The sequence below is a fragment of the Oncorhynchus nerka genome, linkage group LG10 (genome assembly GCF_034236695.1).
Source record: "Oncorhynchus nerka isolate Pitt River linkage group LG10, Oner_Uvic_2.0, whole genome shotgun sequence".
Taxonomy (NCBI): domain Eukaryota; kingdom Metazoa; phylum Chordata; class Actinopteri; order Salmoniformes; family Salmonidae; genus Oncorhynchus; species Oncorhynchus nerka.
In genome coordinates, this window is record NC_088405.1 from 84,651,073 (window position 1) to 84,667,916 (window position 16,844).

Genomic DNA, 16,844 nt, shown 5'->3' on the forward strand with positions numbered 1-16,844 from the left:
TCTTACAGCAACAGCAAAAGTCAGTGGCTGCATTTCAAACTCATAAAAGACACACCCTTGTCCACTTACCCTCGCCCTATGCCCTTGGGGGAATCCCCCGGCCATAGTTGTCATCGGTCCAGATGATAGGCCAAGCAAGGGAAGTTTGCAATGTAACCCCCTTAGCCCTCGTTTTAATAGAGTTTGCGAGTGTACAATTATGTTCACTTCGGGGCCTGAAACGCCCCATAATTAGATTTGCGCTGATTGTACATCCGCTAATAAAAGTCAGACCAAATCATAAAACCTCAACGTCAATATGGAGTCAACATACAAGTTTTTGTTTGGTTAGCTTTTGGAAATGTTCCTTCAGAAGTAGCTCGGCAGGCTAGCTTTATTTAGCTAATTCATTTGCTAGCTATCATACAGTAGGTGTATATTAAGAATTATATAGTTAATATAAGTAGACGTGCAATCATAATTGACTGTAGAGCATATAAAGCACCCACAAGCTACCGGTGGCTGAAAACACAATCATCGCGGGATGAATGCAAGTGGATACTCGTCAGACGTCATGATACATCATCAGATGTGTCACTTAATTTGATGGCTGAGGAGATAGGGTGTGTCTTTAAAGTGCTTGGAATGCAGGCAATGTGTCACGCCTGCTCCCGCTCCCCCTCTCTGGCACTTGAGGGCGCCAGGCGGCCCATCGTTACGCACACCTGTCAACGTTGTTACGTGCATCAGCGCTTCATGGGACTCACCTGGACTCTACCTTATTGATTGCCTCCCCTATATCTGTCACTTCCTCCCCAGTGTCTGCATTAATGTCGTTTTGTTCCCCTTGTCCAGACGCTGTCCTTGGTTTGTTTGTCTGTTATTTAACTCCCTGTACTTGCTTCTCGTCTCCCAGTCTGTCCTCACACAGTGAAAAAGTATGGTTCTGCTAACAAAGTCACACAACTACAGAGGACAAACAGGTACACGAGACGTATCAATTATTTTTACTCAAGATTTAAAATAAATGCACCTTCCCCAATGGTATTTTTTTTTCACATGTACTGTAATAATAAATAAACCAAGCATACAGACTTTGGGCATGTCAATATCATTGTTTTCAACACCACAATAGACTGTCAATCTTGACAAATGGAAAAAACATCCCTCCCTACCTTTTAGGCTTACCCAGTATCAAAGGCTTGGCTTGGGATTTTGCAAATGTCATTAAAAGTTTGGGTGTTTTGTAATAGGTGTCTCTTTCTATTCACCAATTGGCCACTGCACAGTTTGGATTGATTGATTTTTTTGTCAGTTAAACATATACGCACAAAGATTTTTTTTTAAGTGACCTGGATTGCACAATCAAGTCCAGGACTTGCTATTGTGGTCCCCATTTTTTTTTTACATAAATACATTAGGTTAATTCGGGAAAGAATTCAGACCCCTTAACTTTCTCCACATTGTTATGTTAGTCTCATTCTAAAAATGGATTAAATTGTTTTTTCCCCCTAAAGCAATCTACACACAATATCCCATGATAAAGCAAAAACAGGTTTTAGGCATTGTTGCAAATGTATAATTTATTTTAAAAAATATTTAAAAAGCACATTTACATAACTTGTCAGACCCTTTCCTCAGTACTTTGTTGAAGCACCTTTGGCAGCGATTACAGCCTCATGTCTTCTTGGGTATGACGCTACAAGCTTGGCACACCTGTGTTTGGAGAGTTTCTCCCATTATTCTCTGCAGATCCTCTCAAGCTCTGTCAGGTTGGATGGGGAGCGTCGCTGCACAGCTATTTTCAGGTCTCTCCAGAGAGGTTTGAGCTGGTTCAAGTCCAAGCTCTGGCTGGGTCACTCAATGACATTCAGAGACTTGTCCCGAAGCCAATCTTGCATTGTCTTGGCTGTGTGCTTAGGGTTGTTGCCCTGTTGGAAGGTGAACCATCGCCCCAGTCTGAGGTCTTGAGTGCCCTGGAGCAGGTTTTCATCAAGGATCGATCTGTACTTTGCCTCGATCCTAACTAGTCTCCCTGTCGCTGAAAAACATCCACACAGTATGATGCTGCCACACCCATGCTTTTACCGTAGGGATGGTGCCAGGTTTCCTCCAGATGTGACCCTTGGCATTCAGGCAAAAGAGGTCAATCTTGGTTTCATCATACCAGAGAATCTCATTTCCCACAGTCTGAGACTCTTTAGGCCATCTCCAAGCGGGCTGTCATGTGCCTCTTACTGAGGAGTGGCTTCCGTCTGGCCACTCTACCATAAAGGCCTGATTGGTGGAGTGCTGCAGAGATGGTTGTCCTTCTGGAAGGTCCTCCCATCTCCACTAAGGAACTCTAGAGCTCTGTCAGAGTGACCATCATGTTCTTGGTCACCTTTCTGAACATGGACCTTCTCCCCCGATTGTTCAGTTTGGCTGGGAAGCCAGCTCCAGGAAGAGTGGTGGTGGTTCCAAACTTCTTCCATTTTAGAATGAGGCCACTGTGTTCTTGGGGACCTTCAATGTTGCAGACATTTTTTGGAACCCTTTACCAGATCTGTGCCTCGACACAATCCTGTCTCTGAGCTTGACAGACAATTCCTTTGACCTCATGGCTTGGTTTTTGCTGGGACATGCACTGCCAATTGTGGGACCTTATATAGACAGGTGTGTGCCTTTCCAAATCATGTCCAATCAATTGAATTTACCACAGGTGGACTCCAATCAAATGGTCGAACCATCTCAAGGACGATCAATGGAAACAGGATGCACCTGAGCTCAATTTCAAGTCTAATAAGCAAGGGGCCTGAATACTTATAAGGACTTTTTGTCCTGTATTTTTATTTTTTTTATACATTTGGGAACCCCCCCCCCCCCAAAAAAAAAAAAAGAATTCGCTTTGTAGTTATGGGGTATTGTGTGTAGAATGCTGAGGAAATATGTTTTATCAATCAATTTTAAATTAAGGCTGTTACGTAACAATATTGTGAAAAGTTCGAGGGGTTTGAATACTTTCTGAAGGCACCGTATGCCGGCAAGCATGCTATGACACCGACATGCATTTCTCTATGTCAGATGGCTACTGCGTCTGCTATACAGATATAGACGTTTAGAAGGAGGGTAATTCGTAAATTTTCGACCAGAACATTTTGTATAAAGATAAGCTTACGCGGGGTACCGGGCCATGCAACCGAGTCGCCCAATAGCCAATAAGAATGCACAGATTTCTACTGGGAGACCAATAGTAATGCGGCATATCCCTGGCGCTCCCAGTCGGACTTGTGTTGAGTGGATCACGGCCTAGGTTGGGATAACAGCAACTGACGTCTCCACATATCTTAGTCGACCCGGTTCATCTACGTTCGTCAATTTATGTGTCAATTAGAAACGCATGCAACTTGGTTGGTCAATTTGGGGGAGGATTGCGAGTGTTTAGGAAAATAACAATTTCCGTGCCACTGAATTAACCAAAATAACAATCAGGAATGGACGAGAAGTGTTTTACTAAGGAAATCGACTTATGGATCGAACAAATCAACGACTGCAAACAGCTGTCAGAGGGCCAAGTAAAAACGCTTTGCGAAAAGGTAAGGTATACGGAAATATAACTTTCCTATTGTAAAATGTTTCGGTGTAACATTCGGGGGATGATACTATACATATTGCGCAGTTTGTCGCTATCAGCACTTGCCAAATAGCTTATAACATAATCCTGTCTAGTTTCAAGAGCGGTTATTTATATAGCCAACTTTCTCGTGTAGGTCTGTCTAAAATGTTCGTCAGTCTTTCAGAAATAGTAACATGTATGCCTTACAAAATATAGAACTATTCGAATGTGGCTGTTTGACCCTTACATTCTTAAAATGGCGCCGATGTAAGTAACACATTACATTGCACAACTTCTCATTCTCCTCAGCTGTAAAACTGGTTTAGCATTTCACTGCAGCAATATGTATGGGTTATTTTGAAGAAGTCAAACCTTTACACTCATTCATAGAAACATGTTTTTGTTTGGCACATTTTTGTTTTAAATGGCAAACGTGTCGGTAGTGGTGGACTAACTTGAAGACCAGCTAAATAATGCAAGTCACATAATTGGCTTTCATTCGTTACCTGGTTTACTACCAACTCATTCAGACTGTCTCATTTTAGTTATGGGGGGGGGGGGGGGCTCATACTGTATGTGCTGATGGTATGACTGAGTGTCCTGTGGCAAAATCATTGCGTTTGTCAAAGACATGTCAAGTGTTTTCATTTATTTGTTTGATATAGTCAGACCATACACACTTGAATACAGTTGTAAAACAGACGTACACACATCCTGGATTCCCACCCTAACTGAACTGTGGGACACGACAAGAACTAGGTCAGACTAAACTTTCACTTTATCAAGTCACCTAGGGTTTGAGCAGGGATTTAACATCAATCTTCATTGATAATCTTTTCACTTTGCTGTTACACTTATGTATGGTTTTAAATACTAAAAAAATAACTAGGTGTGTCTACTCATGTACTCGTTTGACTTGTTTACAAACAGGTGATTCATGTCCAGAGATGATTTGTAGGTTAGAGGCCAGGATTACAGTATGGATGAAAATGGTACTCTGCTAGAATTTCCCATTGACAAATATTCACCACTAGGCTACAAGGTGTCAGTGATCATATTCTATTATCCTGTGGAGTTCAGTCTCAATGAGTGGTTTTGCCATTTACTCAATGGTTTCCATGTTGTTGTAATCAGTATTCTCACATACCCCTGAACATGTGATTGACCAGCTTTTAAACAGTAGGTATAAGCATAGTAGTGGTGTGGTTATATAGAGCACACATTTGCTCAGTCATGGCTGATGCATCCATCCCCTGTGCATTTTGTTAATGTGTTCAGCAGAATGCGTAGCCAGAGTAAAAATAGCATTGGATGTGATTGATTCTGTGTTGCATCACTACCACATTGTTGCTGGGCTCTATGACTCAATATAACACTGGTGGAATGACATCTTGCTTGTTTCTGTGAGTGAATATAACACTGGTGGGATGGCCTCTGTCTTGGGATACAAATTACAGAACGGGGGAAGAGTGATTTACTGATGAACTTCACACTTTGTTTATTCTGTGAAATCATTCTAGGCTAAATATTTTCTTATAACTATTGTCTTGTTCAATAGTGTAATAAAACAATTGACAATTTCCTGGTCTGGCATGTTTATTTAACATTTTATTTATCTAGGCAAGTTAGTTAAGAACAAAGTCTTATTTACAATGACTGCCTGCCAAAAGGCAAAACGCCTCCTGTGAGGACAGGACTGGGATTTAAAATACACTGCTCATAAAAATAAAGGGAACACTAAAATAACATCCTAGATCTGAATGAAATATTTGTATTAAATACTTTTTTCTTTACCTAGTTGAATGTGCTGACAACAATCACGCACAAATTATCAATGGAAATCAAATTTATCAACCCATGGAGGTCTGGATTTGGAGTCACACTCAAAATTAAAGTGGAAAACCACACTACAGGCTGATCCAACTTTGATGTAATGTCCTTAAAACAAGTCAATGAGGCTCAGTAGTGTGTGTGACCTCCCTACAACGCCTGGGCATGCTCCTGATGAGGTGGCGGATGGTCTCCTGAGGGATCTCCTCACAGACCCGGACTAAAGCATCCGCCAACTCCTGGACAGTCTGTGGTGCAATGTGGCGTTGGTGGATGGAGCGAGACGTGATGTCCCAGATGTGCTCAATTGGATTCAGGTCTGGGGAATGGGCGGGCCAGTCCATAGCATCAATGCCTTCCTCTTGCAGGAACTGCAGACACACTCCAGCCACATGAGGTCTAGCATTGTCTTGCATTAGGAGGAACCCAGGGCCAACCGCACCAGCATATGGTCTCACAAGGGGTCTGAGGATCTCACCTCGGTACCTAATGGCAGTCAGGCTACCTCTGGCGAACACATGGAGGGCTGTGCGGCCCCCCCAAAGAAATGCCACCCCACACCATGACTGACACACCGCCAAACCGGTCATGCTGGAGGATGTTGCAGGCAGCAGAACGTTCTCCACGGGCTCTCCAGACTCTCACGTCTGTCACGTGCTCAGTGTGAACCTGCTTTCATCTGTGAAGAGCACAGGGCGCCAGTGGCTAATTTGCCAATCTTGGTGTTCTCTGGCAAATGCCAAACGCCCTGCACGGTGTTGGGCTGTAAGCACAACCCCCACCTGTGGACGTCGGGCCCTCATACCACCCTCATGGAGTCTGTTTCTGACCGTTTGAGCAGACACATGCACATTTGTGGCCTGCTGGAGGTAATTTTGCAGGGCTCTGGCAGTGCTCCTCCTTGCACAAAGGCGGAGGTAGCGGTCCTGCTGCTGGGTTGTTGCCCTCCTACAGCCTCCTCCACGTCTCCTGATGTACTGGCCTGTCTCCTAATAGCGCCTCCATGCTCTGGACACTACGCTGACAGACACAGCAAACCTTCTTGCCACAGCTCGCATTGATGTGCCATCTTGGATGAGCTGCACTACCTGAGCCACTTGTGTGGGTTGTAGACTCCGTCTCATGCTACCACTAGAGTGAAAGCACCGCCAGCATTCAAAAGTGACCAAAACATCATCCAGGAAGCATAGGAACTGAGAAGTGGTCTGTGGTCAGCACCTTTAGAACCACTCCTTTATTGGGGGTGTCTTGCTAATTGCCTATAATTTCCACCTGTTGTCTATTCCATTTGCACAACCGCATTTACAACTGCGACCTGGCCAAGATAAAGCATAGCAGTGTGAACAGACAACAACAAAGTTACACATGGAGTAAACAATAAACAAGTCAATAACACAGTAGAAAGAGTCTATATACATTGTGTGCAAAAGGCATGAGGAGGTAGGTGAATAATTACAATTTTGCAGATAAATGATCAGATGGTCATGTGCAGGTAAAGATACTGGTGAGCAGAAAAGTAAATAAATAAAAACAGTATGGGGATGAGGTAGATTGGGTGGGCTATTTACAGATGGACTATGTACAGCCTCAGCGATCGGTTAGCTGCTCAGATAGCAGATGTTTGAAGCTAGTAAGGGAGATAAAAGTCTCCAACTTCAGCGATTTTTGCAATTCGTTCCAGTCACAGGCAGCAGAGAACTGGAAGGAAAGGCGGCCAAATGAGGTGTTGGCTTTAGGGATGATCAGTGAGATACACCTGCTGGAGCTCGTGCTACAGGTGGGTGTTGCCATAGTGACCAGAGAACTGCGATAAAGCTGTAGATGACCTGGAGCCAGTGGGTCTGGCGACGAATATGTAGCGAGGGCCAGCCGACTAGAGCATACAGGTCGCAGTGGTGGGTGGTATAAGGGGCTTTAGTAACAAAACGGATGGCACTGTGAAACTGCATTCAGTTTGCCGAGTAGAGTATTGGAAGCTGTTTTGTTGCAGCTCGTTCATCACTAGCTGCAGCGAACTGAAAAGGGGAGTGACCCAGGGATGTGTGCTTTAGGAACCTTAAACAGAATGTGACTGGCAGAACAGGTATTGTATGTGGAGGATGAGGGCTGCAGTAGATATCTCAGATAGGGGGGAGTGAGGCTTAAGAGGGTTTTTATAAATAAGCATCTACCACTGGGTCTTGCGACGGGTATACAGAGATGACCAGTTTAGAGGCATATAGAGTGCAGTGAGGTGTCCTATAAGGAGTGTTGGTGGCAAATCTGATGGCCTACTGGTATAGAACATCTAGCCCCTCGAGCACACTTACCTGCTGATTTTATAAATTGTCTCCGTAATCTAGTATGGGTAGGATGGTCATCTGAATCAGGGTTAGTTTGGCAGCTGTGGTGAAAGAGGAGCGTTTACGATAGAGGAACCCAAGTCTATGTAACTTTACCCTGCAGCTTTGATATGTTCTGAGAGAAGGACCATGTACTGTCTAGCCATACTCCCAAGTACTTGTATGAGGTGACTACCTAAAGCTCTAAATCCTTAGAGGTAGTAATCACACCTGTGGGTAGAGGGGCATTCTTCTTACCAAACCACATGATCTTAGTTTTGGAGGTGTTCAGAACAAGGTTAAGGGCAGATAAAGCTTGTTGGACATTAAGAAAACTTTATTGTAGAGCATTTAACACATCTGGAGGGGCCACCAGTATAAGACTGTATCATCTGCATATAAATGGATTAGAGCGCTTCCTACTGCCTGAGCTATGTTGATGTAAATTAAGAGCGGGGGGCATAAAAATGAGCCTTGGGGTACTCCCTTGGTGACAGGCAGTGGCTGAGATGTTCTGACTTTATTCACTGCACTCTTTGGGAGGGGTAGTTAGCAAACCAGGCCAAAGACCCTTCAGAGACCCCAATACTCCTTAGCGGACCCACAAGAATGGAATGATCTACCGTATTAAAAGCTTAGGGCAAGTCAATAAAAATAGCAGCACAACATTGCTTTGACTAGAGGGCAATGCTAACCTAATTTAGGCACTTTTTAAGTTTGCCTTGACACATCCATAACCTGCGTGGAACCCAGATTGCGTACCACAGAGAATACTATAGACATCAAGAAAGCCAGTTGATTATTGACAAGTATTTCCAACACTCGATAAACAGGAAAAATTGAAATGGGCCAAAAATAGTTAGGATCAGCTTGATCTCCCCCTTTTTAAATAAAGGACCCCCATGGCTGCCTTCCAAGTAATGGGAACCTCCCCAGAGAGGCGCGACAGGCTTGGCGATGATAAGGTCAGCAACCTTAATGAAGGGTCTAAACCACATATGTCAGAGTCAAGGCCCGCGGGCCACATCCGGCCCGCAAGAAGGTTTTTTACGGCCCCTGGGATGATCTTGATTTATTATTAGAACCGGCCCGCAGCAAGCCGGCAGCCCGCAGATCTTTTACACGCACCAATACTACATTTCCCACAATGCAAAGGTGACGCACCGAGCAGTAGGCTGCTTCATTTCAATATTTATTGGCACAGCAGTCGTCAGCATCACAGTAAAATTAACTTTCAGATACCCATCAAAAATGGCAAAACGGAAGGTGGATACTGAGAACCGGGGTTTCAAACAAGGTGGGAGTCGGAGTATATGTTCACGAAGGTAGCTGGAAAACCTGTGTGTCTTCTGTGTGGAGAAAGTGTGGCGGTACTGAAAGAGTATAATCTGAGACGACATTATGAAACGAAACACGCGGACAAAAACAAGAATATGGACATGGAACAAAGGCTACAAAAGGCAGAGGAATTAAAACGAGGCCTCAAATCTCGACAGGCTCTGTTCAAAAAGCCAAATCACAAGGCCAGGCTGCTGTCAAGGCCAGTTTTATTTTGGCAGAAGAGATCGCTAAATCAGCCCGGCCATTTACGGAGGGGATTTCATCAAAAACTGCATGATTAAAGTTTGTGACGAAGTTTGCCCAGAAAAAGGCAACTCTTTTTAAATGTGAGTCTGAGCAGAAACACCATTGCCGAGAGAGTAGACCAGTTGTCCATCAATCTAAAAGAGCAGCTTGTGAAAAAGGGAAAAGATTTTATTGCATATTCCTTGGCTGTGGATGAGAGCACCGACATTTCTGACATTGCCCAGTTGTCAATTTTCATCCGCGGAGTGGACTCCAACCTAAGCGTGACAGAGGAGTTTTTGGCTTTACGTCCTATGCATGGCACAACTACGGGGCATGATTTGTATGAAGAGGTGTCAAGATGTGTAAATGAGATGGAGCTGCCTTGGGAAAAACTCGTGGGTTTGACAACCGACGGAGCACCTGCGATGTGTGGACACAGGAGCGGACTGGTGGCGAAGATACGGGAAAAGATGCAAGAGGAAAACGCGACAGGTGAGCTGACAGCTTATCATTGTATCATACACCAGGAAGCGTTGTGCGGTAAAGCCTTGAAAATGGAGCATGTAATGAGCATCATCACGCGCACAGTTAACTTTATCAGAGCCAAAGGTTTGAATCACCGCCAGTTCAAGGCATTTCTGACGGAGTTAGAAACGGAGCATGGTGATTTGCCTTATCACACAGAGGTGCGATGGCTAAGCCAGGGAAAGGTGCTTCAAAGATGTTTCGAGCTTCGTGAGGAGATTTGTCTGTTCTTGGACAGCAAAGGGAAAGACACAACACAACTCCGAGACGAAATGTTTCTGTGTGAAATGGCTTTTCTGTGTGACATTACGAGTCATCTGAATGCAATAAACTTGCAGCTGCAGGGTCGGGATCGTGTCATCTCTGATATGTACAGTACAGTGAAGGCATTTAAAACCAAACTGACTCTGTGGGAGACGCAGATGCGGAAAGAAAATTTGAGCCACTTTCCCAGCTGCCAGACCATGAAAGAGAAGCTCTCTACCAGTGCGTTCCCGAGCACACAGTTGGCTGATAAAATAGGTATGCTTGCCGCTGACTTTCGACGCCGATTTGCTGACTTTGAAGCACAAAAAAGCAGGTTGGAACTGCTCGGTAACCCATTTGCTGTTGACGTGGAAAGCTCACCACCAAACCTCCAAATGGAGTTGATTGACCTCCAATGCAATGATGCACTGAGGGCAAAATATGCGGCAGTGGGTGCTGCGGAGTTCGCCCGTTTCCTCCCGGCACAATGCCCCAGCTGCGCATCCAGGCTGCTCAAACGTTGTCTATGTTTGGCAGCACATACCTGTGTGAACAACTGTTTTCTTTGATGAACCTGAACAAAACATCACACAGAAGTCGACTTACTGCTGAACACCTCCACTCAATTCTGAGGATTTCTTCAGCTCAGAGCCTTACCCCGAACATTGATGAACTTGTGGAAAAGATGGGACACCACCAAGTATCACCCTCAACCTCAAACAAGTGAACATTACTGTGCAATCACATATTTAGAGTTTTTACTCAGTTCAAGTTTAAAAGTTAAAATTTAATATTTGTTTTCACTGCATGTTACTTCTCCTTAAACAAAGTGTTGTTTTTGATTAATAGATTTTTGCACTTTATTTTTTTGTATTTCAATCCAATTATATTTTAAAAATATTTCAGTTGAGTGGATGATAGAAAATTGCTATTATTGTTTTTCTTTGAAGTAAATTTAGCCCACTTTTGCTAAAATAGAAAATATAGTCTACTGATGGTGCCTTGAATACCGGTTTCTTTCATTTAATGTTCATGTTATGGGGATATTTATATAAAGGAAATTTGTCTTTTGTGTCTGTTGAAAATTAAAGATTACTGACAGAGCCATAAGAAAATATTGCTTTATTTATCTGATCATATTGTAATATATTTGTTAGGTTTTCAGTAGGTTCAATTAGGTTCACTAGACTATATGCGTCATTTAAAAAATTTTCAATGAACATTCGAACAGTCCGGCCCTCGTCTTGTAGCTGATTTTTTTATTTGGCCCTCCGTCCATTTGACTTTGACACCCCTGGTCTAAACCATCTGACCCAGATGTTTTTGGGGGTCAAGTTTAAGGATCTCATTTAGCACTTCGGACTCAGTGACTGCCTGCCAGGAGAAACTTTGTAGCGTGGCAGGGGATAAAGAGGGAGGAGCATCAGGGCTAGTTGCATTAGAAGGGGTGGGAGATGAGGAAATATTGGACGGGCAATGCGGCATGGCTGAGGCGCATAGGAATCCTGACTTAATGAAGTGGTGATTAAAGAGCTCAGCCATGTGCTCCTTGTCAGTAACAACCACATCAACATTTAAGGGACATGGGCAGCTGTGAGGAGGGTTTATTCTCCAGGGCTTTAACCGTTTTCCATAACCAAGATTCCTTGTAGAAAATCTCAGTTAGCTACCTAACGTTGCTAGCAAGTCTCTGTTCAGTTTTTTTTTCCCACGTGGAAAAGGTCATTAGCTAGCTATATTTCTTTATTTCCGGCGTATGGTACTTTACGACATGTACATATCTGACTTTAATTAGAGTGCCACCTAGTGTCATATTTTTGCTCAATTACTATTCTATTTTTAGTTGTTTTTTATTTTTACTACTATTTGTATTGTCAAAAGGTGAACCTGTAAGTTAGCATTTCATTGCTCTGTGTATGACGAATTAACAAAGTTGAACTTGATGTTTTTATCTGATGCCAGCAAGGCATATCTTTAGGTGCTGTAATGAGGGGTGAGGCATTTACGTCATCCATTCAATATAGACGTGTCGAGATCAGTTGTTTTAGGTTACTGATGAAAGATCTGTCTTCTGAGGTTCTACCATATTGTAAGCTGTATTGACTCTGTTATATACTATGTTTACCAATGTTCTAAGTCCCACTGACCTACAATAGTTTGTCGGGTTCTGGCTCTTATCTGATTCTTTTCATTTGTAATTGCCACTCAAATTAATTTGGAAAAATATCAGGTTTGTTTCATATGCCTTGGTCGCTCTGTTGCTCTCCTCAATCTGCCAGTGTCTCTCCCCTGCTTTCTCAGGGCGTTGCTGCCTGGAGCAGAGATCTCTCGTTCATCTCTGACCCACACACAGTGACACAGCCCTGCTCTACTCTATGCCTGCTACTCTCCAAATGGGATTCATGCTCTAAAAGCTCCTTATACCACTCAACTCCCAGTGTAGTTCTGCCAACAACTTATTATCCCAGCCAGACACCTCAAGGAGCATCTCTACTGATTTATAAAAAAAGTATTTTCTGTCGTTTGAATGGTCTGGAGGCGGGTCTAGGCATATGTTTCCACTTTGTTTAACCTAGAACTTTTTTCAAAGACTAACACTGATGCTTTTTGAGGGGGGGGGGAGATTGCATTGGCAACAAATATAGCTCTGCATGCAATCAGGTGCATTCTATAACAGTAGTGGACTTTTCTGCTATAATATTATCTGCTTTGCCCCAGTAGGCCTTATTGTTGTTCTTAGAGCGGGTCTAGGCATATGTTTCCACTTTGTTTAACCTAGAACTTTTTTCAAAGACTAACACTGATGCTTTTTGAGGGGGAGATTGCATTGGCAACAAATATAGCTCTGCATGCAATCAGGTGCATTCTATAACAGTAGTGGACTTTTCTGCTATAATATTATCTGCTTTGCCCCAGTAGGCCTTATTGTTGTTCTTAGAGCGGGCCTTATTGTTGTTCTTAGAGCGGGCCTTATTGTTGTTCTTAGAGCGGGCCTTATTGTTGTTCTTAGAGCTTCCCTTCACAGTCCACTGGTTTCTAGGAACTGCTTTGCCATTCAACTAGCTTGCCAAATGTCATTGGTCTATTTATTTTCTTGGGGAGGTTATGGGTGGGGCTCTCAAACGTTTTGCAATGTAGCCTACAACATAGACTCATGTTGGTTTTGTCTAGGGTAAGGAGAAACTTTGCCTAATTGTGTGGTTTTGTCCAGGCGAAGGAAATTTTGACCAAGGAATCCAACGTGCAGGAGGTCCGATGTCCTGTTACAGTGTGTGGAGACGTCCACGGCCAGTTCCACGACCTCATGGAGCTCTTCAGAATCGGAGGAAAGTCTCCAGACACAAACTACCTGTTCATGGGAGACTACGTTGACCGAGGCTACTACTCTGTAGAGACTGTCACACTACTTGTAGCACTTAAGGCAAGTATTGTTATCGTACACTTGGAAGTTTTGAATGACCATTCATATTTGAACTTGCCCTACGAGAGTGCTCAATGATCATTTACACCGGGCTTTGTGATGCTAAAGTAATATAATGCTAAGACACTCATTCAGAATGCTCTAGTAGGCTGTTCATTCAACAGTGCTGTTTAGTAATCCCCTATATTTTGAACATTGATCACAGGTTAGGTACCGTGAACGCATCACAATCCTTCGGGGGAACCACGAAAGCAGACAAATCACACAGGTGTACGGCTTCTATGACGAGTGCTTAAGGAAATACGGCAATGCAAACGTATGGAAATACTTCACAGACCTCTTCGATTACCTTCCTCTCACGGCCTTGGTAGATACTCAGGTAAGAGGTGTTAATGTTTTAAGTATCCTATGTCTTTGTTATTACGGGGCTATCACTCTGTTATTAGTGTGCCTGTGCAGGAGTCTCGTTGTTGAACCTGGTCTGAGTGGAATGGCAACCATGTATTGTGCTAATACGGTTGAGTAAACGTTGGTAAACTAGGTCCTTGTTGTCATTTTGAGGTTTCACACATATAATCCATATGTTGAATCTGCAGTGCTTTAACTGTTGTATGCTGTAAATAAAAATGAACTTAAGGGTATGTATCTTATGTCTCAGTCAACTGTTACGCAGAGTCAGAACCAATATTTAAATTATCATGTGACATGTTCTGTTTTCTTTCCCTTCTAAGATATTCTGTCTTCACGGAGGCCTGTCTCCGTCCATAGACACGTTGGATCACATCCGAGCGCTGGACCGTATGCAGGAAGTGCCACACGAGGTACATGGCTCAACAACCCTGCTTCTGAGCATACTCTGCTGTCTCATTGCTGCTAGTTAGAAGTAACTTTTAGGTACAGGTCTAGGATAAGTTTGTCTGCTCCTAAGCTTAACTTCAACCATTTTGTCAAAACAACACAACTGACCATATTGACTTTCGATCCTACTCTGTTATTGCCTCCCCCGCTCTGTGACCTTATTCACCATATAGATCTTTATCCATATCTTTATTACTATGCTGCTTCCACAGGGCCCCATGTGTGACCTGCTGTGGTCAGACCCAGATGACCGTGGGGGCTGGGGCATCTCCCCCAGGGGGGCCGGCTACACCTTTGGCCAGGATATATCTGAGACATTTAACCATGCCAACCGCCTTACCCTGGTCTCCAGAGCTCACCAGCTGGTTATGGAGGTAAGCTGTCTGTCGCTGGTTCGCCATGCTTGAAATCTGAAAGGTGATCATAAAGTGAAATATGAAAGCATTAAGTTAGCCACCTCATTCAGGTTGATGCACATGTACTATAAAATGTTATGTCTGTAGGACTGTCTCAGATTTCTGATTCACAACTACACTGTCCTACTGTTTTTCTTATATTTTTTTCTATAGGGTTACAACTGGTGCCATGAGCGAAACGTGGTAACTATATTCAGTGCACCAAATTACTGTTACCGTTGTGGTAACCAGGCATCTATCATGGAACTCGACGACACCCTGAAATACTCCTTGTAAGCATACTGATTACCGTTACATGAATGGCAAACTGTCCTCAGTTTGTTGCTCTACCAGCAAGGTCCTCTAGTTCTGGAGGAGGAAGTAAAAGAGCATCTGTTAAATGACCTAAATGTAATGATCCATCAACTATCAACAGGATTTTAGATTAAAAATGAAATGTTTGTTTGTTTTCCAGCCTGCAGTTTGACCCTGCGCCTCGTAGAGGGGAACCCCATGTCACCCGTCGCACCCCGGACTACTTCCTGTAAAACCTCACCACTTGTACAGGATTGCCATGATTTCTGAAAGTACCTTCAGCATCCAAACCCATGGGAGAGGGGGCCAGGGTCGGGCGACACAGCAAAACATCAATGTACATAATTGTATTCACACCACTATTTAAGCATTCACAAAACATCTGTACATGGACCAAAAAGTGTTAAAAATTCTCCAAGGACTCCAATTCCTTACTCCTCTAGCTCTACTCCCCCGTTTCCATTCTCAAGGTTAGTGTAACGGATGTGAAACGGCTAGCTTAGTTAGCGGGGCACGCTAAATAGCGTTTCAATCGGTGACGTCACTTGCTCTGAGACCTTGAAGTAGTAGTTCCCCTTGCTCTGCAAGGGCCGCGGCTTTTGGTGGAGCGATGGGTAACGATGCTTCGTGGGTGACTGTTGTTGATGTGTGCAGAGGGTCCCTGGTTCGCGCCCGGGTATGGGCGAGGGGACGGTCTAAAGTTATACTGTTAGCACAGTAACCAAGTTTTGTTAATTGAAACATTTTCAATCCAATGCACCGATGCTGATTTTGTGAATCTGCACCTTTTTTCAGTATTTTTTTTAATTTTTAAACCTGTTTGCACATTAAAAAAAAGGTTTAATGTCCAATGGAGATGTTATCTATCAAATCACCAGGCAGGTCAAATCTCCATCCCGCCAAAACAGGCTGAAATTTTAGGCGGCCTTTTCTAATGGCTCTTACACTAAAAAGGGCATTATCATTTATTACAACCTCATAGTGTGGAAATGTATATAAAGCACAGGAAAATCACATTTGACCGGACTGGGCCTTTGTGTTTTTACAAGTCAGAAGATGGCTGTTAAACTCTATGGAGAGTTTTTTTTTTTTTGTCTTAAAAATAAATAAATTTAGTCACCAGGTTTTTGCTGGGTTAAACATATGCCCTTCCAATTGTGGGTGTGTGGCAGACAGATCAAGAAATTCCATTGGAAACAGTCACACACTAAATCATAATCATGAGGAGTGAGTTTGTATTGAGGGATCCTGTTGAATAAAGAAACAAGTTGCTCCTTGACTTGTGCCGTGTTTACTCAATTGATTTTATGGCTTCATCTGACAATGCTGATGGACTTGATGACGAATGATTCTGTTATCCAAGTGATTGCAAAATATGCTGACAAAACAAACTGATTGTTGGTGAAAAAGAGCTTCCAATGGATGCTGAGGATATTTTGTTTCTTCATTACGTCCCTTCTCATTTTCACATAGCTAAGCAATAACTGCACTGATTAATTTAATAGTACTGTAGGGATAAATACTTCGGATCCAACAACCAGTAAACCACTGCTAATTTCCCAAACATGTGTAATTGTTGATAGGTGTCGAAGGTAACATGGAAATACACAAATTATGGTGAAAGAGTGCCATCTAATGGCAGGACTCAAGTTTACAACCCGGAATGTGTGAGATTTGGAGCTACATGCGATAGATGGAAAGCAGTGGTGGAAAAAGTAGCTTATCACTTGAGAAAATGACTCAAGTGAAAGTCGCTCAGTAAAAAAGTATTTGGCTTTAAATATAGATTT

The 16,844-nt window shown here is 43.2% G+C and overlaps 1 protein-coding gene across 2 annotated transcripts; it reads left to right on the forward strand.

Annotated features, from left to right (window-relative positions):
- Positions 1-2,920: 2,920 nt before the first annotated feature.
- Positions 2,921-16,333, forward strand: LOC115136183 (serine/threonine-protein phosphatase 2A catalytic subunit alpha isoform-like). 2 transcript variants are annotated; one of them, XM_029671711.2, is made up of 7 exons: positions 2,921-3,554; positions 13,277-13,486; positions 13,692-13,865; positions 14,218-14,307; positions 14,557-14,718; positions 14,914-14,943; positions 15,215-15,325. In XM_029671711.2, exons 1-7 carry the CDS (start codon positions 3,453-3,455, stop codon positions 15,224-15,226), a joined length of 780 nt encoding a protein of 259 aa, XP_029527571.1. In that variant the 5' UTR covers positions 2,921-3,452; the 3' UTR covers positions 15,227-15,325. The 2 variants fall into 2 exon arrangements, with proteins under 2 accessions (XP_029527571.1, XP_029527569.1); XM_029671709.2 differs by having other exon boundaries at positions 2,929-3,554; positions 14,914-15,032; positions 15,215-16,333.
- The last annotated feature ends 511 nt before the right edge of the window (positions 16,334-16,844 follow it).